The sequence below is a fragment of the Phalacrocorax aristotelis genome, chromosome Z (assembly GCF_949628215.1).
Source record: "Phalacrocorax aristotelis chromosome Z, bGulAri2.1, whole genome shotgun sequence".
In the NCBI taxonomy this organism is placed as follows: Eukaryota; Metazoa; Chordata; class Aves; order Suliformes; family Phalacrocoracidae; genus Phalacrocorax; species Phalacrocorax aristotelis.
The window spans coordinates 53691060-53718232 of NC_134311.1; the positions used below are offsets into that span (position 1 = coordinate 53691060).

The following is a 27173-nucleotide window of genomic DNA, read 5'->3' on the forward strand; positions in this document are numbered from 1 at the left end:
ATTATATAGCTATGCTCTAATGAACAACTGTTTGTGTTTCATATTGCTATCATCAGCGTGACAACCTAAAGATAAAAGGGAGGCAATATAGCCTTACTTAATTTCCCTGACTCAAAGTACAGGATGCAACATTCCTACTTAATCATAACATACACAAATGGATAAATTCAGGGAGGTCTCATGCCTATTACAATTTATTTTAATGACCAAAAGCCCACACAAGGTCAGATAATGGATCTCTAATGACACACCACTTTCATGAACAGGATTGAATTTATCATTTTGATGTATGAAATGTGAAGATAAAATCCCAGCAGACAGACAAAAGACAAGGGGCCCTGAGCATTTATATCTTTGTAGGCTGCTGTTTCTTGCTTGAAGAAGTGAAAACGTAAGGTGACAGCAGTTTCAAAAATGCCAGGTAGGACCCCTAATGCACTGAAGGTGTGTCAGTCTACTAGCCATAATAAGCCACCATACCTATTTTCTAGTATATATTATGGAGATCTACTATGGTTTAAAATATTTAGATACATGGAACTCTCTTACCTTGAATCGGCTGTAGTACCCAGGTACTTTAGACTGCTCTGTTTCTTCTGAGTCTGCACACTGTGACTTTTGCTCTAATTCCTTGACTTCTTCAGCTGATTCCGGGCCAGGTTTTGCTTCAAGGACAGACTGCAAAATGGTCTCCAGAGCATCAATCTGAACAATCACATTTGTCACTGTTAGCATAAACAGTTTCGAAATACAATCTGAATAACACTGCTGTCACATTTACAACCAACTTCATGAGTTACCATGTATTTTGAGATGACTTCTGTGTATCATAAAAAGAAAACCATATTCTAAAATGAAACGGGACTTATTTTTGGAAGAATTTTGTTTTGTACTTGGGACCTTTGAGGTTGGACATTAAACCCCTGTAAAGACCAACTCCACCACCCTGTCACCAGTAAAACTCTCTGTGACTCAGATGCTGACTGGTATATGCACATCTGTCATGCAACAATGCAAATGTCTCCTCTTGGCCTGGTATCTGGTCATAAATACTAATGCTAAATGGTAGTCACAGTGATAACAGCACTAGCATGATACACAATCAAAGATACATCTAAATAAGATATTACTATGGAATGTTTGAACAATATAATCTGTAGTAGATCACCTCACTACTTCTTCAGTGAAAAGAAGTAGGGAAATCACCTGCTCAGCAACAAGAACATTCATTCCTGTCCTTAGTTTGATAATTTAAGAGGAAAAATAGAAATGTAGGCATGTAACATACTGGTATAGGTATATTTTTAACCTGTGACACCTCTGTTCTCTTCATGTTTTTGTCTTCCAGGGTAGTAAGAGAACCACCCTCTCCTAATCAGTTGTATCAAAAGAATGCATTAGCTCCACTAAGGGACCTGGTAAGTTATTTCTGTATGTATTATTGATACCAAAGTAGGAACTGCTATATGGATGCTGCTGCTGTTTTGGCAATGACATGATCTCCATAACTGGAATTATTGGATACAGGCTGCTTGCAAAAAGTTCAGCTTTTACAAATGCAAAGAGCTGTTATCCTTCCATGAATTCTAATTCTGAATGTTTATCACTAGAATGAAATAACTCTGTGTAACCTTTGAATCTGATGCTTTCTCCAAGCAAAAGGGATCTTGATACTTGTTTCATTTTCCTAGCATAAGCATATAATGCTACAGAAATAAAAATTAGGCTTATTTGAAATAACATTCTTGACACTGAAATGTAATCTTTAAAATAGCAGTACTGAAATAGGATTAAATAAGCAATGAAATAATAACCATGTGCTTGGAAATTCATACTCATTTAGAGACAGACAACTGAAAAAAACCCAAAACTTGTCTTGCTTGTTCACAGTTAAACAATATAGCACAATACTAAAACAGTATTTCTATTATGTTGTTAAGATAGTAATGGCAGAGAGAAAAGAGACACCCTTCTAATCAGAAATGAATGGAAGCTTAAAGCCTGGAAGAAAAGTGACACATATGATCTGGCAAATCCCTTGAAAATGTTTACACCAAAACTGCACAGTTAAAGAAGTTCATCTGAAAACTTCCGTTTTAGATCATTACATTTATTCATCCAGAAAATAATATTTTGGAAAAGAACCCGGTTCACAAAAACAGGGCCATGTCTTTCTTAAGTAACTGATTGTGCAGGCATGCAAGGACAATGATTTATAACAGCCTGTACTTCTCAGTGCTATGATACAGATCTATGAGAACTGCATAACGGTCAACCCAGTCCTGCCCAAGAGAGGCCCAGGATACTACAGGAAAAAAGAGTTTATGGCACGTGAGGCTGTTTCCATCATATCTGCTGCTGAATTCAGTGGCAGCTGACTGACCCCAATATCAATCTAGTCAGTGCTTAGTCATTCACCCTTAGAAACACTGCATTTTAGTTGGAAATAGTAATTTAAAGTATCCTGTATGAATTTTAATAATAAAATCTTAAGGACCATTTAGGTAGAAAAAGCCAGATGATGAAAATCAATACACTATAATTACACTGGATAAAGACACGGACCAACATATTTTCCTTGCTTTCCTTTCTGCACTGGGGTCACAAATGTGCATTAGAGAAGAATTATTTTGATAATAACAAACCATCCAGGAACACCCTTGGTCCTCAGCTTCGTGAAACTTATGTGACTTGCACTGTTTTTTATATACTGCCACTTAAAATCCAAGAGAGGCCAAGAATCTTTTCAGGGAAGTTTCTGTGTGACTCTCATGGAAATTGCTTTTTGAGTTCTACTATTAGGTTTCTACAGAGACACTTGCATTACTGAGTAAAAAAGTGTCTCTGCGAAGAAAGCATTACTAGATTTTGCTACACTTTGCTATTTTTATAGTATCAGTACACAGAAGGATGGGATCTTCTATGGACCTGTTGTACCACAGACAGATGCAGTCTTATTTCAACACTAGGATGTTCACCTACAACCAGAGGAAGCTGAGGAATTCCTTATTTGTCTAGGGTTTGTAAGCAGAAAAAATTGCAAGCATATTAGGCTGAGTTCTTCAGACATAGAATAAGGAAGAAATCCACAAAACCACACAGCTGAAGAGGTAATTCAAAATGGTGGAAACTGCAGACGTAACACTTCCTTCCTTGCACTGTCCGGTATTGCACAGAGCTGCTCCCAAGCATGGAGCAATAGATAGGAGAACCTGCTGACCAGTGCCCTGGCCTTTGTTTGTCAAAGGAAACGCAGAGACTGCAAGCCTAGTAGTGATGCTAGCAAAAGGGAGAGCTGCATCACCAGAGACACCTTCAGGAAAGAGTATCAAGAAGAGGAGGTGAGACCTCAGTGCTGTTACTGTGCTCCAGTCCAAGCAGTGGTGGTTTCCTAAGTCATTCCTCCTAAGCTGTCTGGATCCAGGGTCAGCCTGATGACCCACAGCACTCCTAAGACCCAAGTTCCTTAGTCAGTGCTGACCTCACAAATGGACTGAATCCATCCATCCTCCCTGACTGAGGGCACTATAATCCTTCTAGAAATCATGCTGTACCATTTTTGGACCAGTATCACCCAGGACAATATAATCTCAGAGGGTACAGAATACATGGAATTTGCCAGGAGATGAACAAGATGTGATATTTTACCCTCACTGCTAAGAATTCTGTTTCTGAGTGAGTTCAAAAGCTTGGGAAACAAATGCGTCTTCCCATCCCCGCAGACATGTGCTTCCTGTGACACAGACCCAGGAGAACAGAAGGCTTAGGAAACATACTTAAATGATTGTAGCAGTAACAGATCCTCATTCCCAAGAACATGCCAGTAGACACCATCACTAGTTAGCTCGTGCTAATCACATTAGCTAGTGCTCATCACATGAAGCAGGGGTTCTGTTCTAAGCATCACTTCTCCTGTCTTCCAAAGACCTCTGAATTGTTGCTGGGCCTCTCCTCATTAACAAGGTACAGAATTCACAGGTTTTACTGGAGTTTGGCTTGTGTGAAATTCCCCCTGCTCAGGTTATAGCCTCCATACTTACAGCTTCTTTGCAGATTTTGCTGTCCCCTGATGATGAAGCCACGTTCTCCATCACTTGCAAGGCTCTATTCAAGTATCCAGGTGTCCACATCAGTGGCATGAGATTGTATACAGCTCTCAGCCCTTTATTCAACTCCACTTTCCCTGTGATAAAAAAATACTTCAGCATTAGTACATCAACACTTGAGTCTTAATGGAATCCATACAGGTTGGCTCTGTTTTTTAAAAGTGACATGTGTCTTGGCTTCTGTGGTAAAAGCAACACACACTTCTACAAAGCTGCTCTGACAGAACTGCTACTACCTTATTTTATTAAGGTGCCTCCTTTTTGTCCAACTTCTCAGCTATTACATGTCCCTCTCCATTCCTCCTCCCACCCACCCCTAGAAATTTTGTCCAGTTGGAAAAGAGGGAAAGTGGTCAGGTTTTCTGGCAGTAGTTAACAGCAGCTCTGAACAGGATGTCTGAAGATCTCAAACAAATGTCATCTTTGCCTTCAGAGACTGACTGTTCAGCATGTGTGCACTGAGGCTCTGGACTCACCTCTGTAGCCTTTAGGGTCTGCTCACACATTTGTCATGGCCAGACTGTACAGTTTTTAAAGCACATGCTTGTCTAACTATACAGCTTAGTACCCCTATTTCTGCTGGAGCTTCCAGAGAGAAAATATGGGAGACCTGCCAAAACGAAATTCTGGTTCTTGATTTAGGACATTATGTGCAACAAGGTCTGTGCAACTGACTTTAGCAGGACCTGTGACATGCAGCACCGCTGGCAATGTGGCTTTTCTTCTGATGATAATTACTAGAGAACATTTAACTCCTACATAATAGAGGAAATGTACTTCACTTTGCAGTTGGTGAGTACTAATTTACAAGGATTGTAACTCTAAGGTTTTGATTTTGTCATTGTCAGTGTAACAAATAATACCACTTCAGTGTAGCTTATGAGAGCTGTATCCAAGCTCTCAATCCGCTTTGCACTCTGGCTATAATGACACAAACCTGAGAGACACACCTTACTCTCGCATGGAAAAGAACAGTTTAGAGAAAGCAAGGTAATAAGTGCACAGACAAAGCTTATGGACCATGGCTAAATTAAAATAGCTGAGGTGCTTGAGGCAACTCTGTGCCTGTAAATATCTTTCACTCTCTCAGAGCTTGGTTCCATTAGTGTTGGCAAGACTGCGGAATATGTGACATAACAGCAAATAGCTTTTGATCTACCGAATGTCAATGTCATGGAACAAGTACTACTGCTCTCAGACAACAGTGAAGTGCATTTTTGAAATACAGCCACTACTCAACCAATCTATATGACATAAAACCACCAAACTGAATACCAGCTGGACAGTGAAGTCCCTATTTGCATCAGTATCTCCACTGGATAACAAACTACAGCTCTATGGAAAATCCTGCTTTCTAATTAATTTTTATATTTATCCCCCTTTTTTGATTGCAAATGAGTTTTTTGTCTTACAGTCATAATAACTCCAAATAAGCATCCTAACTCTGCCACTACACATCTATTTTGAGGCCACTGTTTAAGGACAACTCCACTTTTTATTACCCTCAATAAATACTGGAACAAAATATAATGCAGTGATGGAACAACTACATAATCATAAGTTTTTCATTAATTACTTACTTTCAAGTAAATTATCATTTTGCAGAGAAGGACAAAACCCATCTGCACTATGTTCCTCTAAAGGTTAGAGGAAATTCAAGAATTAATTACCCCACTCCCCATTCCCCTTCCCTCCAATTCTGGATATACTCTGATCTAACTGCTCTTTAATAATATAGCATATCATTAGCAGTGACGATTCCTTAACAGATACAGGATAAAGGCACTGCTATCTGCTGTTCACAACAGAAACATTAACTTTACAGTGAGTAGTAAATGTTCTGAACATAATGCTTTTCAGGCTGTGCCCTCTGAACTTCTGAGGTTTAAGGATTATTTTAAGAAGCTCACTAACTAGAAAAATTACCTGTTGTCCATAACCTTAAATTTGTGTTATGGAACTCGGTACTTTTGGTTTTATTGAAAATTTTTTGGTCCACAAACAAACCAACCCTACTGTTCTTTTAAGAACGTCGTCTTTCAGCTGCCAATCCAAACCTGCAGGGAGCCCTGAAGGAGGTTCTGAAGCTGTCTGATAAAGGGCATACCATTCCAAATCAGCACTACCCTCCAGGCTTACAAAACAGACTCAGTCTTAATTCTGAAATTGCTCCTTCCACTATTTCTGACTTTTTTTTTCTTAGCCTTCTTGATTACATTTTAATAAAGCAAAGACGCCAATTTAATTCAGCCACTGAAGGCAAGAGGGAAAAGATGACCGTAAGGGAGGGAAAACTTACCAAGGAATGCATAGCCGTACAGCTGGGAGCTAAAACCCACAGTGCTTGTTTGCTTTAGACCTGTAAGCAATAGCGATGCTCCAATATTTCTCTCCTCTTCCCACTGCAAATAATGTAAACTAAGTAAGTGTTCCTTGACAAACACAAACATAAAATGGCGGCAGCCAAAGCCAGCACATGTGGCTTTCTTCAGATGTCTTAGCAATAAAGAATCATTAAACATGTCTAGTGTTCAGAGTTACAGTATGTATATCCTGAGCAATAGTACACATTATACTGAGGAACACGTCTCTTTCCAGAAGACAGTAAAATATGAGTGGTTGAGATAAGTCAATGACTGCATTTTCTTCAGGACAGAGGGTAACACTAATTTACACTGGCCAAACTGCATCTCTGTCCTGTATGTCCTACTGCTTGCTTCAGGCTAACACTGCTGAAGAAAAAAATTACATGGCTTCAGTACTAGAGCAGCCTTTTCTTTTAAGTATGTGGTAAGATACATGCTCAACTACCTCTTACTAGAATAGGAAAATCCTGAGAGAAGAATGTGCTGCTAATGGCTGCTCTCAGTCCATGATCTGCACTGTGAAAAGAACATATGCAACTCACCAAGACTGCTGTATGCCCCAGGATTAAAAGTACAGCTGTCTCTCTAGCTAGAGAGAAGTACCAGCTATCTGAGCCAGACCACCAGTGATGGCTAAAGGGCACCCAATCACTAAGTACATTAAAACCACAAGAGCACTGTGAATTTTGTTTTGCTATGGGATAGTATAGTATATTTTTCAAGACCAGAGAAACACAAACATCAAGGATAAATGTCTTTTTACAGAAAGTGAAAGGAGCTGAACAACTCCGATTGCTAAGAAAATGAGGAAAAGGAAGCTATAAAAGGCAATAGATTGGAGGAAATCTGACTCTCTAACACGTTTTTTGTGGCAAGGTACTTTAGTATCTTGTTTATAACTTACGACATGAAATAAATACCCCTGGTGAAAGGAAGAAGCCTCCTGAAAAATTCCCTGAGGTACAATGAGTCTTAAAAAGTACAAAGGTTTGACCTTCTGGTTTAATAATGCATTATTCAGAGATGTCTTTTCAAGGTATGGTATTTTTTTCTGTCTCCGTTTGGGTGCTACAAGAATTTGCATGTTATCATCTGACAGAAAATACTATCACCTGGCGGCCAGGCTAGGTATTTGTCTGACCCAGAAAAGGTATACAAGAAGACAGGGCTGTTTCGTGCTGAACTCAGCTCTCCAGTTGAATGTTACAAGAAAATCAGATGCAACTGGAAAAACAGGGTTTTTAGCTGTCTAGGTTCTTTTGGGAGCTATTTGGCTCCAAGAGCTGAAAGAATTGCAAGAACTTAATGTTAACACCTTTGCAGTGGAAGGTAGCAATGATACTGACTGTTTGCAGCAGTCAAGGAGGAAACTTCCTGGGGAGAGCCAAGATCAGTCAGGCTTTCAGTGGTGTTTACAACAGCAAAAGAATGGAAGCTCTCCATCACCACTGCTGTACATGCTAAGGACTAACACAGTCAGATTCAGCCCAAGATTCAGCTTGCAAAGTTAAACTGCTCGACATTAAGCTACGGCCAACGGCCTGTCTGCAACAGGACACTGGCTGACATGTCTCACACCCTGGGAAGAGGGAATGGGATTTTCAGTAGCTGAGCAGAACTCATAACTCTGTCTACCCCCTCTTCTTAAATAAAACACAGAAAATTGGTACTGAGCATTATGACGTCTTGAATGATAATCCATATGGTATATACAAATAAAAATAGGGCCTATTGGTGTCTTTGGATGGGGTTACTTCAAAATGCATGTAAATAAGTTACAGCTATGTAAATATACTGGCCTTAAAGGTGTCATATGTCCACACCACCCTTGCCTGCATATTCAGCTTTCATGAAACGCTATGCATGTTGACAAGTGCTTGTCTTTGCAGTGAGGATACACAAACATGGGAAAATGAGATTTTGGTCCCTCTGCTTTTCATGTACAAGTGATCAAGCACTGATTTCTGGAGAATAAAGGAGAATACAGAACAGGGCAAATACACATTCATTTTCTATAGTGAAAGCTGAACAGCCCAATTGAGTAGAACCTTAAGGCATCTGTAATACGCATTTTGGAGGATGCTTTGTGTAAGACAAATGGAGCCTTCAAGCATTTTCCTTACGGATGACAACACGCTATTGAAGGCTTGTGCCACACTAAATGAAAATTGGCTGCCTAAACTGATGGACATGGCAGAGACCTTTGCTGATACCTAACTGAGCCCCTTCTGCAAAAGTAGAATAATGCCACTTCCAAGAGCCTGAACTGTCATGTTGGCCTTAAGCAAGTGAGATGTGCATAAGAAATCCCTAATCCTTGGAGACAGGAGAGATATAACAAATCTAGTTTTAAAACAAATACATACTAGAAACAATACACCCAAAGCCAAATGGGATAGTAAAAATCCTAGCGAAAATGGTTTATAATTCTGCAACACCACCATTACCAAGCTCTAATGGTGAGCAACACCCAGCTTAACAGGGTCCTTTACAATAGGTGACACAGTTTTTTTGCGTTAACCGACAGAGTCCACTTTGAACTGAACTGAAATGTAACTTCATAACCTTCCAATGGGCATACATTACATCTGAAAATCGCTACACATCTTCCCTTTCAGAGAAGGCAGCAAAACGGCTGACAAGTTATTTGATGGCTTTCATATCTTGGTTCTTTTTTTTTGTTATGGCAGTTGTCAATACAATGGAAAAAAAAAAAAGGGAGCTTTTACTTCCTCCAGGTAAACTTAGGGGAAATAAAAGATATTCAGGACTGAATCCCCAACTGACTGCACAACACTTAGAAACGGAGGGGGTGTGTATCATTTTGTGTGTGGTCAGCTTACCGTATGTTCAGACTTGGTTGCCAGGTACTGGTATAAAACATAGAGAGAAAGAAGCTGTGTCGAGAATTCATCAAAACTTTCTTGCAGCATGATTTCTGTTACTACTGACATAGCATCTATGGAGGAAAACAATACATAATCAGTAAGTGCAAATTTACACAGCTCCATTTGGCACTCACTCGTGTTCACCGATGCTTTATTGGTGTAGTATGTTTTGAAGTAGTTAGGGAGAAAGTTAAAGATTTCTTATGACTAGTATTATAGAATTAAGTCTTACTTGCTTGGGTTATTCAAACACACTGTGAGAAGGAAAAACGGATTGAATAGCATGAGACCACAGCGAAGAAGCTTTCCAAACTCACCTTAGCTCTACACTCTTCAAATGGCTCTTCTTTGCTCAGCCCTTCAATCATTAACATTTTTTAAAAAATCTCTAAAAATGACTTCTTTGTTGCTGTGTTTAGACTACACACAAGCGAAGACTGTCTTAAATTCACTGCCCTTAAGGTGATAGGAGAGTACAACGGAGCAAAAACACTGTCACAGATCACCCACAGCACTCACTGTATTCAGCAAACCATGCTCTGGAGGAGCTCCACAGAGAGTTCCAGTGACACTCCCTGTCTAGAAGGACAGTTTGTTAAACAAAAGGCCTTCAGTCTGTCACAGAAAAGAAATATTGATGGAGTAAGAGGGGATTCACGGACTGGGCGGGGTGTCTCTCAAAATAAGGTAAATATATATATTAATTTGCCAGTTAGCAAAACCTTCAAGATAAAAGCTACAGACAAGTCCTACAATTCTATTGTCCCTTTCAGTTATTGGTTTTACAAGAGGCTTATGCAAGGAAAAGCTCACTGCAATTCTACAGTACCAGAAAACCAGCAGTGAAATGAAAATCTTAAATAATTGTCATCAAACATCAAAGACTTAAAAGAGTCAATAGTGAAAGACATGCACCTCAACATGTCAATTAAGCATAGCTGGCTCTCTCCAGTGACAGACAGGAAATTTAGACAGTTTAGATATGTAGCTTTTTGAATAGCTAAATGTAGGTAAGATGAACTCTACCAACATGCATTTCAATCCTTCTAACACTCTAATTATCACTAGTAATTTACAAGTCAGACTTGTAAAAACTGGAGAAGTTGGTTTACATTTGGAATGGGATTAATGACAGTCGAAACTATGAATTGCACATTTCAAAATTATATAATGAATAAAAACCCAACAGAAATGAGATACAAACATGCAGAAAAGTAGTTTAAAGGAAGCAGAAGGTGTATTTTTAAGATGACATCAGAGAAAATATGGCTAAAAGTTTTTAATTCAAAGAAAGGCTCTGCACATTTAAGAGCATACAACTAAGGATGCAGAATTGGTACATATCTTCTTACCTTCATATTTCTTCTGCTTTATAAAACAATCCAACAAAATATTGAATGTAAAATTATCTGGGAAAATTCCATACTGAACCTGAAGAGAAAAAGGGGGAAAAAAATCACTGTGAAAACCTGCTGTTCAAATCTTCCCAAGCATAGTGCTGCAGATATCAGAAAGGTCAGAACCATAGCATTGCACACTGCTGCACTGTGACAGTCAAGCAACACAAAGAGAATAGCACGGCTCCATTGATGTAGGCCTTCTAACTTTTGATGTATGGGATATGTTTGGCATTTCTTCTGAGACTTTGGGACTAGGAGAGGCCTTGCCTAGCAGGTTTTTATGCCTCTCCTGCATCTAGCATGTTTTGGACACCAACACTGTTTAAAAGCAAAAAGCTTCCTGGGAAAGCAGAGGAAATAAAAGGAAATAAAAAGCTCTAAATAGCTTTAGCTAAAATTCAAGTGCAACATTAATTTTTTACAAAGAAATACCTAAACTTAAAACCATAGTCTACAGGACCTGGCTGCAATAGGAATTCCAGGTAAGCCACACTTGTCTCACAATGCTGATCAAATATATTCATGGCTTTTTCTTGTTAAAAACTTACCTTATTCTTTAAGGTGTACAAGGCTTTGTCTTGTGCATCGTATTTTAAGCACTGTCTGATCCAGCTGTGGATGGTCCAGTCTCTCAAGTACCAGCAATTTGGACTATGCCGAAACCTAAAGGATGATAAATGGTCTAGATGACAATATGACTCTTTAGTTATCACTGAAACAAATTCTGTGATCAACAAACTATGAGTTTCAGAATCCCTGCCTTTCATGATCTCAAATATAAATCTGTCTGTATTTGACTTTGCAGTCAATTCTTGCTCTCTAAAGAGCTCCAGCTAGCTCTTTCAAAACTTTGACACACTTTAACAGTGTGTACGAAGGGGAAATCTGACCTTTTCACAAATGCGTGTTTTAAGCTTTTCACTTTCCAGAAAGCCTACTGCTTTTCCCCAGAAAGGACAAATACCATAAAATAACAGCTTGGCATATTTTTGAAGGCCAGCTGAGGTTGCTATAAACACTGTAGTACTTTTTAACCTTGTATAACATTATATTGTTGCTGGTCTTCTGGAAGAACAACACTGCTCCATGATGACAAGTATCAGAATTACATAAAAATACAGCTGGGTCTGAGCCTTCAGCACTTGTGTAATCTGGTGTCTTCCACCCTCTCTAACTCATGCCTCTTCAACCACTTAAGAATTCATTGTGCCTCAGCACAGGCCATCCCTGGGCTGCTACATGCTTCATTTGCATTTAGAAATGCTTCATCAGCGAGGCATGCGTCATACATGGGTAAACTCTGCTGGAGAGTCCTCTCCTGCGCCCCTGCACCAGCTGCCGTGTTCCTGACGATGTTTCTTTAACCTGTTCCAAGACACCTCATGCCACGGCTTCATCAGTCTTCCCAGGCAACCTAATCCAGTGCTCAACCAATTTGTAAAATTAAATACTTCTAAGTTCAGCCTCTTTTATTTCATCCTTATTCAGACATGCACACTTTGCTCTGTATTTGGAGGAGTGGTGACAAAAAGCATATGGAGCTTTACCTTTGGCAAAGACTCAAAAACCAATTAAGAGTCCAGTGATAGTAGCTGCCACCTTGGTCCTGGGCTGAATTTCACACCCCAGTGTGAAGAGACACAAGCAACCTTTCTCAGTTTAAATTCTATGCATGAAAAATGGGCTCAGTCCCCAGCACAGAAATGACTGCCACTTCCTGAAGAAAACACCGATGACTGAGCTGGGCTCATGTGCAGATGCTTGCAGCCTCAAGCCAAGCTGTAGCACCGTTTAGAGGCAGGGTTGGCTCTTCCATCTGAGTAAGCATGCTTTCCAGAACATTTACCAGATTATTGTGGCCACCAACCCTCTCTCCCCTCAGTGAATCTCTGTATATTGCATCCCACAACTGAGAGCTACGCAGATGACCAAGTCTGGAAAAGTACTGCAGCCTAGAGAACCTTCAGAATGCAGAAGACATCCCTGCCAAAAGCAGAGCTAAACAACTACATGAAGTCTAAATATATGGTTTTGTAAGTGGCACACGAAATTTCCCCATTAAATTAGAATTTAACAGAAAAAGAAAACCATGTTTTGAATATCAAATTACAAACATCCATTTTGTTGCTCTAATGGCTTTCCATTGTCTTCCCTCTGGAGTTAAAATATTGGGAACAGCAAGAATGTATATTTGCTTTCATTAAAGTCCTGTTTCAATAATGCTTACAGGAAGCATCAATTACAGGCATTTGGATTTAATCATATTTTGATGAAACAGTTATCTAATTGCTACAGACTGTTTCACCAGTCATTTAAGATGGGTCAGAGTGCAACACCAGCACCCAGGAATAAAGCTGCCAGCATCTTTTAAAGTTGTTTCATTAAATGGTTAATATCGTTTCACACATAGAAAACAAGAGACTTGACTTATAAAAACATGACACTGATGCTCTCGAAGACTTAGCCCTTTCTTCTGACACTATCTTTGGCATCCTTCCTACTAATTAGTTACACAGGAAGGATCCAAACATTTTAAAAAATGGAAAAAAACCCACCACCCAAAGGTTTTAAGGAGTTTGAATTCACCTTTTTACAGGGCTGTATTTATTCTTGTAAACACAGTAGTGAGAGAGAGCACTCCAATACCTTGTGCACCTTGGGAATGCTGCAGCCTACTGTAACAGTAAAACGCTTCTATGTTTTGAAGTCAAATTGCACTTGGAGAGTAGAAGCCCTAACGAGGATGACACGCGGTCTAGAAACAGAATGAAATTGATCCTCAATCAATACAAGTTTCTGGAATCAATGTGCAGAAAATTCAGAGGCGTGTTATTAGAAACACTTTTTAAAAAATCCTCACATGAGCTTTGTTGGGCTGGGACTGAATTGAGTTTGTGTGTGTATGGGCAACCACAGGATCTATCAGATATAATTACTGTATGTTAATATTAAGATCTTTATGCTCAGACCAGGGCTCCACTGTGCCAGGTACTATGTAAATAAATAGCAAACAGCTTCTCAGCCAAGGAATTTTCTAGTTAATTCTAATAATTAATTATAAAACAGTTGCCTGGGAATGAAGAGAGAGGACCGGTGCCAAAATTTTTCTGTCTCCATGTCAACAAGAATGCAATACATATGCATGTACACTATCCCTCTACAATACACACTTCGATTAATCCATGATGTGGTAAAAGGAGAATTGGAAGTGAAAGGGAAACAGGTACACTGCAATCTTCAATTGTTTCTGATCCATATAATGCTGGGATGAGTTCTGCCTCTGTTCTACTAGCTGAGAAAAGAGGCCAAAAGAGTATATGTTTTTACAGCTAACTAGACAAACTAATGAAATGTTGTGGCAGATATTTTTATTTTAAAGGGAATCAGGGAAAAGAGGAGATTGCTGGTCATTTTGACAAGCATTAACATCTTCCTTCTCTTTCTCCATGAAACACAAAACAGGATATAATTAAGCAAGGCAATATGTTCAGGGACAGATGAAAAGACAGAAGGAAGCTAAAACTACAGAAAGCAGAGGATTCAGAGTGAATTAAATAAAGTAAGCCTCTACCAACTGCTGTGTGTTTAATGGAAAGACCAGGAGGTTATCTTGCAGGTATCCGCTGCTGAAACTCATTTTTCTGAGAACCGATAAAAACCTGAGAAGCAAACGATTCTTGTAATGCATTCAAAAAAGACACAGAAAAGAATCCATAACAGTGTTAGGGGAGCTCCCTGTTGGTACACTTTAATGTTAATGGCTAAAGAATCAATATGGTCATCCTTCCAGTCATTGAACTGAGAACATCTGTCACCACAGGGAACAAGAAGTGGAATATCTGTAAGACAGAGAGTTCCTGAAATATCCAAGGTCACTGTGAATCTAACAGCACACACTGCAATGATACTGTAACTCCCCTTATTTTGGAAAATTGTTCAAATGATGCAGTCCAGAAACTTGATTTTCATTAAACCATTGCCTTGTACTTGCAAAATCTTGGAAGAGACACAGTGAGTATAGAGCCTCAATACACGGCAACCAGAACATTTTTCGTCAGGCAAGTGCACGCTCTCTCTTGCTCACAAACTGACCAGTACATTGGGCTAAGACTACATTTTTAGTTTACTAATTTCTTGGACAAGGCATTATTGCTCATTATTTACAACACTGCTGAAGTACTTGTGTTAAAGAAACTGAACAATGGAAAAGTTTATCAGATGCTGAGAGTGCTTTATGGAGTGCTCTACTAATAAAGCAAGCATGACTGACTTCCGTTGGTGCCCTCCCACATTGCAGAAGAGCTGAGTTGCTTCTCTTCTTTCTTTATTTATTTAAAATGGTCTTTCAAATTTGTTTGGTGCCATCAAGTGGTGATGCACTCTAACGCTGCTTTCACATACCTTGTACTCTCAAGGGAAGTAACACAGCAACCCTGAGAGCAAAGAGAAGCACCAAATTGTTAGCCTGTATTCTTTTCCTTAGGTTTGGTACAGGAGGGCCATCAGAAATGAGGAAGACAGTGAAGGAAAATTTGCTGGAAAACAGATGAGCAAGTGCTGCAGAAGTAATATACTACCAGGAACAGTTCTGCTGTACTGAGGGAAAGCCAGCTTAGCAGATCTGTTCTAATTCTTTGCTAAGGTGTTCAGAAGTTCCCATTTTGCACTCTGTGGCTTTCTTAAGGGTCAATGCAACTCCTGGTACTGCCAGAGGCTATCCTGGTGCAATACACTATTTTTTCTTTTTCCCTCGTTCTGCGAAACAGGAAGAAGAGTCCCCTTCCTTTCTCCAACTTTGTCTGACCTAATGAGAAAGTATTTTGTAACAATCTACACATTCCGTGCACAGAACTGTATGATCTCTTAAGCCTACAGATTTCTTCAAGACTTTCTAAATTTCACCTGCATTTTGCTTTGCTAATTTTGCATTATCATACATAGAACCAACTCCTTAAATGAAACATCTTGTACTATAATGTTCTCTGTTCTTATGCTTTAGAGATTCCGGTATCATCTTCTGCCACGTTGCAAGGAAGTGGAGAAATTAACAGAATGACACCGAGCGATCTCCATTCTGTCATTATTTCTAGTATATGTAATTTAGATGTGTTACTGTGCTTTCCTCAGGGTTAAAACCAAAAAGATTTCATATGTTGCTAGTCCCCTTGTAGGATCTAGTCCAGGAAAGGAAGGAACCTACCTAGTGGTAGTCAATGTAATAAATTTCTTCCGCCTATACTTCAGGTGTCTTACTTCTTTTAGAGCTAGAGAGAAATACGGTTTATATGCTCATTTGATTTTATCAGCAGGGGAGAGCGCCAGATTTCTTCTCATCCACTTAAAATTCCCAAAAGTCCTGAAGCAAAATATAAGGAGACTTAAAATGAATAAATATCCTAAGAAATGTCTCTGCGAGCCAGGAAGAAGCTCTCTCAATGGAATGAATCCAAAGCCACTTCACATTTTACACAAGTCATACAGGGTTGTGAAGCTCCTTGGCAATGCCATGGTTTTTAGTTCCCAGGCACATTTTTTAAAGCTACAGTGCATAATGATCAAATGGATTCCAGGCAGGCTTAGCTTGGAGAATAGAAGGCTAAGGAAACGTCACCCAAAACTCCCCCTTTGTTTGTCATTTCAAGCCACAGGCCTTGGGAAAAATCGTCTGCATTTTAAATGGACCCAGAGGCATTGCTCATGTGTCAACATCAACGTCAAAGGCAACAGCCCTGAAAAAAATCTTTCTTGATTGAAATTTCCTTTTAAACGTGAACAAAACTCTGGTTTTTTGATCTCTTCTTTGCCTGCATTAGGTGTAGCCTACACCTTTCTTTGTATGCATCCTCACATGTAGACCTACCAGTCGTATAGGAAATACCTGATGCATTAGCTGCCTACACTCAAGCAAAAACAGAGGGAACACTTTCCTTCTGCGTTGAAGTAAAAAACTCAACTAGCATATGTAGTATAAGACAACAATTATCAAAAGCAGTAGCAGGACAGGTTTAAAAAAATTAGACAAGTCAACTATAACAGGGTAATCTAATGCTGAGGCAGAATTGTGCTCTTACACAGGAAGAGAAGCGGTTTGCAGACTCCTTCTGCTTTAATTTTTATTGACTTTCCCCGACCTTTGATTTTAAACTAATTTAGCCCTTGATTGCTTTCACCATAAAATTAATTCTTCTAAATTAGGCTCACTCCACCTCCACATGAATGCATATTCCTTGCACAGCATCTTTTGTTCAGGAGTTGCACAGAGCTTTAACACCACTGACGACTGCAGCCTCAAAACAAGCCTAACGGATCAGTTTTTACACATGGAGAAAGGACAGTACAGAAGCACAGTCAAACATCAAGGCTAAACTTAACGAGACTTAAAGAGTACTTTTGGTGTCTGGTCTTGCTCTCCAGTTATACCACATTCAGCTTTTATTTCTGTCCACACTGATGTTACAGGTTTACCTGTTTCTTAACCCTTATGCTTGGTAAAAGGACCAGATCTGGGAAAAGAGGTATTTTGGGTAGAAGTACATACTCTGCAGTCATTTAGGAACTCTGAGGATATCACGCTGGTAACCTCTCCTAAGAACTGAAGGGACAGAATTTACCATTCAGTAGTCTCAGAGTAGCTACTGCACTGCTCAAAACCACACCCCTGCACAGAAAGCTCAGCTTTGCAATGTCTCTTTCTAACAATGACTATCACATTCCGCAATCAACCAAATAGCAGCTAGGATCAAGTTTCTCCTTTACTGACCTAGCCACTTTGACAGCCAGTTATTAGAGCTCATTAACAAATGACAAGCTGAATTTCCAATATAACAAGCATTTCTGCCCGTTGTTGTCAGTCTCTTGTATTGCTAAATGCTCTTCCTCCTTTTGATGGATTTAAGGCACCTTTGTCAATAAAACACAAGGAACAGTCCTATTACATTAAAAAGAAAAAATAGTATCATCAAATAGTTGCTAAATTCTAGACAGATGTCATAAATTTCAGAACAATGGATGAATGGAGAAGCAGTATACAGTATCGTAAAATAAATGTTTTGCTTATACATAAATAGACATAAGAACCACCATAAACCAAACAGTAACAGCAACAGATCCAGAGCCTACAGCAAAGTTTGAAGCAATTTATTGGAATAAAAGTACTTGGATTTATTTATCTGTCCCTCCATACACAGGCAGCGAACATAACAGAACTGGAGTAGAGCAGCTCTTCCAACTTTCTGCCATCAGGTTACACCAGGCAGCCTCAAATCCCTCTAGAATCACTTGCAAAGCACAGAGATGAGGAATCCTTCAGACATCTTGATCAAGTTAAGTATCTATCCCACAGGCTCACCTGGCATACCTCGAACCTTTACGCTAATTCGTTCATAACCACACTGAAAAAGCAAAGCCCAGGCTCAAAAAACATACTGCTTCTTAGTATACTGGGTAAACTCTTCCAGTCTGTTAAGTATGTTTCCTAAAAAGCTCCTTAAGCCATGTCGATTCAAAATACTTAGAACTATGCACTCCCTGGCATGACACGAACTGAAGTTCACTTCTCAAAAGAACATGAGTCAGGATTTCCTCTCTATCGGCTTGGTTGAAGGTGCTCTGTATGCCTCAACCAAACATAATAGGACAACAGTCATAGGCCTTGTCTAGCTCAAAACTAAAGGTCTTAACATTTAAAAATCCAGTAGCAACAAGGTCGCTTGTTCCAAGCATAATAGTTAAATAAGGCAGGTTAAAGGGAAGGTTGCCATCTAGCACACTAAAGCTAAAACTGGTCATTTGGGGGGCCCCAGTGTGACTTGTAGAGAAAAGAACATTGTGATGGTACAAATATTGCTACTGAGAAAAGGTAGTGGTGCCCAGATTAGTTTCATGCAGAAAATAAAACTGGGTCATTTTATGAACATTCAGAAGTTTTATTTCAAATATGAACGAGGAAGCAAGCAACCCCCCTTTTTGGCTTTACTCCTTTATGGTCAAGACAGAATGATGAGGTGAATAGCATGGCAGATTTGCTTCACTTCTTGTTGCTTAGAGATGTATCCCTAAGGAAAAAAACCAAGTAAACAGACACTTTAATACAGTATTTCTATTCTTCTTCTTATCCTAGGATAGTAGAGTGTCTTGTTATCCAACACCCTCCACCTCTCCCACTCCTTCTGGAAAAGACGGGCAGGAAAATCAGATTTTCTTCTCACAAACATGAAGACTCCATACTACTTTCACCGTAAAACTGAAATTCACTCAGAGAGCAACAGTTAGCAAGAAAAAGTCTTGTCATAAAAATAACAACAATAATAAAAAGCCCAACTTTTCCCCAAACTATTGGCTGTAAAGTACACAGCTTCTAGAATTCATCTTTGTTAAGAACACTTCCAGGCTTACAGTTGAAATGACTGGTTTTGAATATAAATGCCATTAATAATCTAGTGACTGAATAGAAAGTATCAAAGGCTGAGGAAAAAACGGGGCATGATGGGGTGAGCTGTTGGTTTAGTGATTCTGATAAGATACTCTCTAGTGCCTTTCCCCGTCTCCATGCAACTACAATAAAGTCTAATTTAAAACCAGCTCTTCCGTTAATTATATCTTTTCCTGATATCCTGCCATAGAGTGGCATAGAGTGAAATTAAGAACCATACAACAAACTACACTTCTTGCTTTGGGGAGATTTTTCAATCTCAGCAATTTCTAAAGTGTGTCAGGCTAAAACTAGCTGTATTAAAGCTCAATGAAGGGTCAGTTCTGCTGGAATCTTTACTCATGTCTCCAAAAAGTTATTAACACATAGGCTGTAAAAAACTGCATTTTTAAGTAAAGTACAGATTTGATTGATACCATTTTACTAGCCCAGCTATGCCCGTCATTACTTCAGTCAATTCTCCACCTGCCTGAAAGCTGGTACACAAGTTATTGACTAGGTTAGTTTTTCAAAACGAAAAAGAAATGTTAGTGAAAACTCATTTGTGATTCTTAATTGCTGAATTCTGCTTTGTACCTACTTCACTTCGCACAGTGATAGATATCCCCTGCCAAAGACTGCCAGAAAGTCAGTTTCTAGCAGAAAGCTAATTCCCACTAGCCGCATATTGGAACTAAGTTTAAAACCTTCTACGTACCAAATAGTATTTATGTCATGGGCTTTCTTCAACCAGGGCTATCTATAAGATTGTGTGATTTCAGGGAACAAATTGCTTCAAAGCTAGCTAGATGTTTTATTTTAAAAAATAAAGAAAACGTCCATCTCTTAGCCATCAACTACTGCAAGGATGCCACAGGAAGCCTGCATTCCAGTAACCATTAACCAAGCTGGACAGATGTAGCACCAAAGCATTTTCAGGCTGGCAAGATAATGACTCCAAGTTTTATAATAGTTCATTCAGTGTCAGAAGTAACTGAGAGTTAGGACCAATGTTAAGGAGCTTCTGCCTTCTAGTGCTAAGCTCACTTATGACACTACACCCCCTTCTCATAATATTAAAAATGAACAGTTCACAGTTATGTATAAACACTGCTGTCAACAAAAGCCAATAATGACTTCTTTTAAGAGCAGGAAAAAAACCCAGCCTGTAACTAGATGTTGCTATTACAGTATTTGCAAACAGCAACTTTTTAACAGTGCCTAAATTTAACCTGAGACAAAATTAACATAATTCACTGAGAGCTGGAGCCCACATTGTAATGATGTTGCATTTTCCATTTATTGTACTCAAATTCTTTATGCTTCATGAAATATCTCCCACAAATACATCACACACTAGCTTCAAACTACTGTAATGTTACACCCACGGACACAACCCTTGACACTTTTCAGTTTGATCACAGTTGAACTTGCACAGATTACAAGTGATTTCTTCCTCTGGCTTGAGTATCAAAGGCTGCAATACAGAAGCATATGAGCCAAACTGTTTATTCTGCAAAGTAGTTCAATTTCACACCACATGCAACCTAAGCAAAAAGAAAATGCTGGCAAGAGATTGCTGCAGGAATACAAATACTGAATGGATCTTAGTAGCCAACTTAGGCAAGGGAAGAGCCAAACCTTGCATTTGCTGTCAAACACTTCAAAGACTGGATTCACACAGTTCAGATTTCACCTTTTCAGATTTACTGCCATAGTCCCACAGTTCCAATTAACCTATTTTTGACCTACTACCTTTACAACATGTATATTCAACCCAAGATGTATTTTCAACATAGCAGCTATGGCGGGTTAGGCAACTCCTATACCCAGCATCAGGACACTTTCTGCATATCTTTCCTCTCCAGCTGTTAACTTAATTTCTTCCAAAATAAAATTGACAAAGTAGGAACCATGTCCAAGCCCTAAATACTCATCCTGTTCTTAAAAACCCATTTTCAAGAAAATATTTGTCCTTATCTTCTTAGAAGCTCACCCATAGTGGCTTACACAGTCCACCCAGCCATGAACACTGATTCACCCCACAAGAAACCATCACTAATGGCAACAAATCAACACCAGAACTTATCTCATAAATTGCCTTTACTCTCTCTTTTACTACTGATTACAGTAAAATATTCACAAGCACTGACATTCCTAAGAAATTTTCTGCCTGATCTGGAAGCCTTTTGACTTCGTACTTATTCCTCTGTCTTGTGACATTTAAATTGTTCAGCATTTTGAGTACAGACTGGTTGCAGTAGAACAAAAACCTACATATCCCAAAGCATAGTATAAATGCTCTCCCATTTTTAGACTATTTTGTTATTTTATGCATGTGAAGACAGATGAAGTTAATATAGCCTAACATTTTCATTTGAATGGCTAACCACACTCTTGCTTACACCCCAATCCAATGCTACTCAGCAATGCGACTGTTAAAGCTAACAAAAAATTAACAGAATTTCTTTTTAAAATAAATGGCTCACACCACCCCTCCCCCCCGAAATTCAATAATTTGTATTAAATATTTTTTTTTCCTCAAGAAACATATATTTTACAGCTAATTTTACCAGCAGATATATTAGAGACTAGAGAAAGTTACTAGCTAAGCAACTGAAACCAGAATTTTTAATGACTGTTGTTGCTTTTACAGCTGCAATCATAATATATTCCTTATTTACTATCTTATATTTAGTTCAGCTCAATAATGAGTAACTTGTGACTGAAAAAAGCAGGAATATATGCTTACCTCTTCTAAATAAAAGAGGAATAGAAACTGGCACCTACCTGATACTAAAAACCCAATATCTTTAGAATCTGTTAATTTCATCAAATAAAAACAAGATTTCCTGTTGATAAGTTTTAAATGCAGAACATGTTCTGATAAATGCTTTCCATATTGTATCTAACATAATTAATGTTTACATAATCATTAAAATGTGTAGATCTGCAGAGAAGTGATACTTTCATTCACATTTCTTTCTCAAAAGAGTTGTCCACATCAATGAAAAATAGCACTCTGGTAAACACTTATCTTTTTTAAAAGATAATCAAATATATAAATTAAAGCTGTAAATAAATAACTGTTACCCTTTAAGTACCTACACAAGATTGTCTCCTTGCTCAGTAAAAATGTGGTTCCAAATTTAGTACTATCATTCTAAAGAAAATCAAAATCATTTAACAATAAGGCTTTCTTTACAAAGAAAAATAGAATTATAAATATAATTCTAATCTAATCAACCTATCTGTAATAAGACAGCTCTGGTCTACAGCATGTCAAGATTATTCCTTAACAATGTACTTGTTCATTAAGATTTCTGCTGCATTTACTGTGATTCAAAAAGGAATAAATACTTGCGTCATAACGGAATGATTTAGGTTGATGGATGCAATAACTAGAAAGTTAGCAGTTCCCAAAGAACAAATCATGGCAGCGCTGGGTATGGCTGTAAGCCCAATAATAATTCAGGTTTTTATCCTAGTAGTTGCCATCTTCAACATTACTTAAAGGGAAAACATTGCTGCACTGTGTAACACTACTTAGGAAATCAGTAGGAGAAGAAACTCAACAGACACAGTAGCTTTATATGCTTTTTCCTTTTGTTTACATGGGTTTGGAGCTACTGCCAGGCTCTGGCTGCCATTACTGCTCAAGTCTGTAATGGAACCTGAAGTTCCTTTCAGGGGAAGCTGGATGGGGTTAATTCTCAAGCCTATCTTTACAATTATTAGTCATCAAAGCTAGCAAAGGAATAAATCTCTGCATGTGTTTATGTTTTAAATTCTGAAGCTTGTAAAAGGCTTTACTCTGTCCTGGTCATTTGTATTCATATGAACAGCTCACTCTTTACATTGCTGGCTGCAATTTAACCTCTGTCTAGACTTCCAGTATTTCTAAAATATAATGGGAGATCTGCCTGCAGACAGGCTTTTTGCTGGTGCAGAATTTTACAAAACAACCTTTAGAATGCCACCAGGTATGGCGAAATTGAACTTTAAGATGAGTCAAATTCTGAGACAAAATTGCCTTTTCTCCTTCAACATATTAATGAGTACAACATTGGAGATGTGGTCCTAAATACTTACTGCTCGTATTGTACTTCAGTCTATTTCCAGTACTACCTACGAGATAAAATGCTTTGAGCTGCTGATTGAAAGATACGAAAATTCTGCTAATATTCTTTTCTTGTAAGAACAGTAATGAAAGTCTTTCTACCAATACTAAATGAAAAATGTATCTACATGGTGTATGGTCTGAGTCAGTTTTTTCCATTTCTGAATCTGACTGGCTTTATCTTTCTATCTACTCCAGAAATATTAGGGGGGGGGGGGGTGCCCCATAAGGTTGATATACGCATTCTGTTTGTAAAAGAATCTTTCTTCTTCCCTCATTTTAAATAGAAGGGTTTTAAAAATCCAAACACTTACCCCATTAGCGTTATCTACATAAAAAAAAGAAAAGATTAGTGTTGAAGGAAAGTCTTCCAACTTTTTCAGCTTTTATACACAGTGCCTAGAAAATTCTTATCTGGTTTCTGCCAAGCTTAAAGGAAAGCTTTACAAAAGGACAGAAGAACTATGAAAAGCAGATGACTGAAAAGGCCTGTATCACAAGAAGTGATCTTTCTGAATGCTTTTCAGTATTACATCCTTATTGATGTTTCTTATCCACTTTACAGCACAGTTACACTGATTGAGCACACCTACTGAATGAGATGGGATTACAGGATTAGCCTTGCTGAAATCTGGCTCTGGTTCTGAAATGTAGTTGCTAGTTATTTACTCCAACGATTCCTATAGCTCAGACTCTGACAAACCAAATACAGACAATGATAACAGAGAACCCATGAAAGATGACAGGAAGAGTAAGCAGATGTGCCCCTCTGTGCAGAAATGACTGAATGCTGAAGCCAGAAGAGTGGTGGAGTCTCTAAGACGAAAACACTTATATCCAACTGCACTGGCTTGGATAGTGACCAACAGTCTTCCCACAAAGCAGCATCACATACTGATGACCATAATGCTATAGCATTAAACGCGTGTATTTCTGTCATTCATGTGCAAATAACTTGGACATTGAAGTAATGAAGTAAATGAAGTAAACCTCTCTGGCACTTCCCTTCCTTGTGTCTCCCAACCTGCCGAAGAGCAGCCCAGATCTTTTGTAAATGACATTATTTTGGATTGCTCAGCAGGTGTCCAAACGGGTAAAACATACCACTATTGCTACAAAGTGTGTTTTTCTCTCAGATGCTTCCACCACTTCCCAACATAATTTCAAAACATAACTGCTGCACAACTTGAATAATAGGCAGATACTTCTGACTCTCTTATTTTTCTCTCTCTTTCTTTCACCCACATATTTCTCTGGAGGGAGTGAAAGCCAAGACCTGATGAACTGACGAAGTCTGTGTTAGCTACAGCTTTAGGAAAATGAAAAGACCTCAAAGGAAGAATTAAACATGTTGTAGGATTGTGTTGTCTCTTCTCCTTTTTCTATTTGTGCTGGAACAGGTTAATGGTATTCATTACATACTGTAGATTTATATATGGATACAAAATATATTATTAGGAAAGAATGCCATGCAAAGTATGTTTCAGGAGCAAAATTTTTTTTTGGTCCACTGAGATAATTTATTACAAGTAATACTCTAGAGTAATTTAATGTTTTCAGACACTAAATGCTTGATTGGCATTATACTATAAAAAACTGCAACTTCTGCACCCACAGAACAGACATGCAGATATAGGCCAGGCAGGCGAAACTTACTTTGCGTGTGATGTTGGACTAACTACTGACACACACATTATAAGGAATAAGCACAATTTCATACAGAGATATATATATATATATAGAGAGAGAGAGAGAGGGAGAGGGAGAGAGAGAGAGAGACATATGGAGAACACTATAGTCCCAAAATGATTTAATGGCTGAAATCAGGCCTCAAAACTGTAGCTTACTACCATTAAGGATATAAAAACATATCTAAGAATAATTTCTAATAGTTTGCTAGTGTCCCGTTTTGTGATTATAATCAAGTACTGACGCCAGGTAATAAATAAATCCTGAAATATGCAGATATAACTCAATTTTCAAAAAAGCATTATCAATCATGGAAAAGCAATGAAAAAAATCTAGGTAGATCATGCAAGAATTTGCAAAGCACATGCACACGCAAACATTTACATTTTACAGACAGCATGTGCGCTTTTTTCTACATAGTGGGTCATGGGTTTAATGCAATTAAAAATCCTCCTGAGGAATGGCAACATAAAACTTCCACAATTGCTTTCAAACACATTGAAAATCTTTGTTGGCATAAAACCTACATTCAGAATCAGCAGAGTTACCTCACCACAAAACCTCTCTCTGTTATGCTAATGTTTCTATCATACGAAAAACACCCTGACGTGAGAAATAGTGACATCTCAGTGAGACAGGACAAAGTAAGGCGAAATGCAGGTCTTTGATCTGGCTGAAAGTGCTCTGCATTCTGATTAGAATTTCTGCTGCGATCCTAGAAGATGAAAGGATTTTTTTAAAGTCTGACAGTTAATGGAGGGGGGAGGCATTCAAAAGAGAACAAAAAGAGGAACACTGAAAGCAGATGACGTCATGCTTCAAAATGGCCTTTACCATCTTACTGACATGTTCTACAATGTAGTGTAGCAGCTTCCACACAGCTATTCTTATGAGCTCAAGACACTCTGTGGAGACAGTACGGCTGGAGATCTACCACTTTAAAAGGATGGGAAGTTGAAACAGGTCTAAATATAATACATATATTGTATTTCAAGACCCTAAATGCATTATGGTAATGCTCTGGAACATTGTTTTTTGAACTACGTTCTGCCTCACACACAAGGAAAGCCTGCAGTCTACAAATCTTATAATTACAAATTCTGGCACTCTCATCTTCGCAAAAACCCTACACAGTGAGCATGGAAATGCCATTTACTTCCCTCTGATTCTTCCCACCGGCACTTTTGTACCAAGAACATCTTCCAAACTTGTAGGGGCCTTGGAACTGACTACCCTTCACCTCAGATTGCCAGAGGCACCCAACATTGGGGAAAGACATTGAAATCTCCCCCTTAGACTCTACAAGCTGTTCAGGGGAAAAACACACTACACCGGGAGCATTCTGCTTATGTATGTCCAAGCAAATGCACATACAGCCAAATTACCAGGCCATTAGCATGCCATTGGCTCACAATGGACTTTTATACCTTAAAAGATGTAAAAAAGCTTTTCGCTGATACTGCCTGTCTTGTTTTTAGAAGCTTACTCTCCTTACACAAAGTACAAAAATTGTGCTTTGAACTGTTTCTCATTAAGCCAGAAAGAGAGATTTCTTGTTAAAGCTTCTGTTTCTTATCTATCCCTCTCTACCGCCTCCTTCATGTGTCATGGTGTGGCCACTTCTGCAGGACTTTTTCTGTGTCAAACATCCTCCCAGCTGCAAAGAGATATCTTTATAAACATGTCCTTCATTTAAACTCCAGCCTAAGTGCAAAATGTAAAGAACAATAAAAGGGGCCCTGTGGATACCAACCACATCTCCTATTTCCTGAAGCTAGCACACTTATTTTCATTTGAAAGGGAAGCTGGTGCCATAATTGGGATTTTTACATTTTCACATGAATTACAGACCTCTCTACACTGTTTCACTACCTGCATATAAATGCATTTGAGAGTAGTTTCACGTATCATGCTGGAATGAAGTCTCACGGAAAACTGATGCTAACATCTCCAAAACACTAAGCATTTTGCAACACCAAAACAAAGCAGCATTACAGGGACACATGCAAAAAAAATTCCAACCAAAGGACGTCTGACAAGCCATGTGACACATAAGTACCTCTCTATTCTCTCCACACAGACTACTAAAATCTGTATCCATTACAAATGATCGTATCTGATGTGTGCATAACTATACTCTCACCAGCACAGGAGAATTATTTCTTAGAGAAACAGTAAATAACTGTAATTATTT

At 38.6% G+C, this 27173-nt stretch overlaps 1 protein-coding gene across 2 annotated transcripts in view; it reads right to left on the reverse strand.

The window, feature by feature from the left end:
• MRPS27 (mitochondrial ribosomal protein S27) overlaps positions 1 to 27173 on the reverse strand; it is a 43524-nt gene that overhangs the window by 4034 nt on the left and 12317 nt on the right. For both annotated transcript variants that reach the window (XM_075079717.1, XM_075079716.1), the window contains exons 5-10: positions 11309 to 11423; positions 10713 to 10791; positions 9316 to 9431; positions 6406 to 6508; positions 4041 to 4183; positions 550 to 705 (exon numbers count right to left, since the gene is read on the reverse strand). In XM_075079717.1, the coding sequence (XP_074935818.1) occupies positions 550 to 705; positions 4041 to 4183; positions 6406 to 6508; positions 9316 to 9431; positions 10713 to 10791; positions 11309 to 11423 (712 nt within the window). The remainder of the gene's footprint in view (positions 1 to 549; positions 706 to 4040; positions 4184 to 6405; positions 6509 to 9315; positions 9432 to 10712; positions 10792 to 11308; positions 11424 to 27173) is intronic.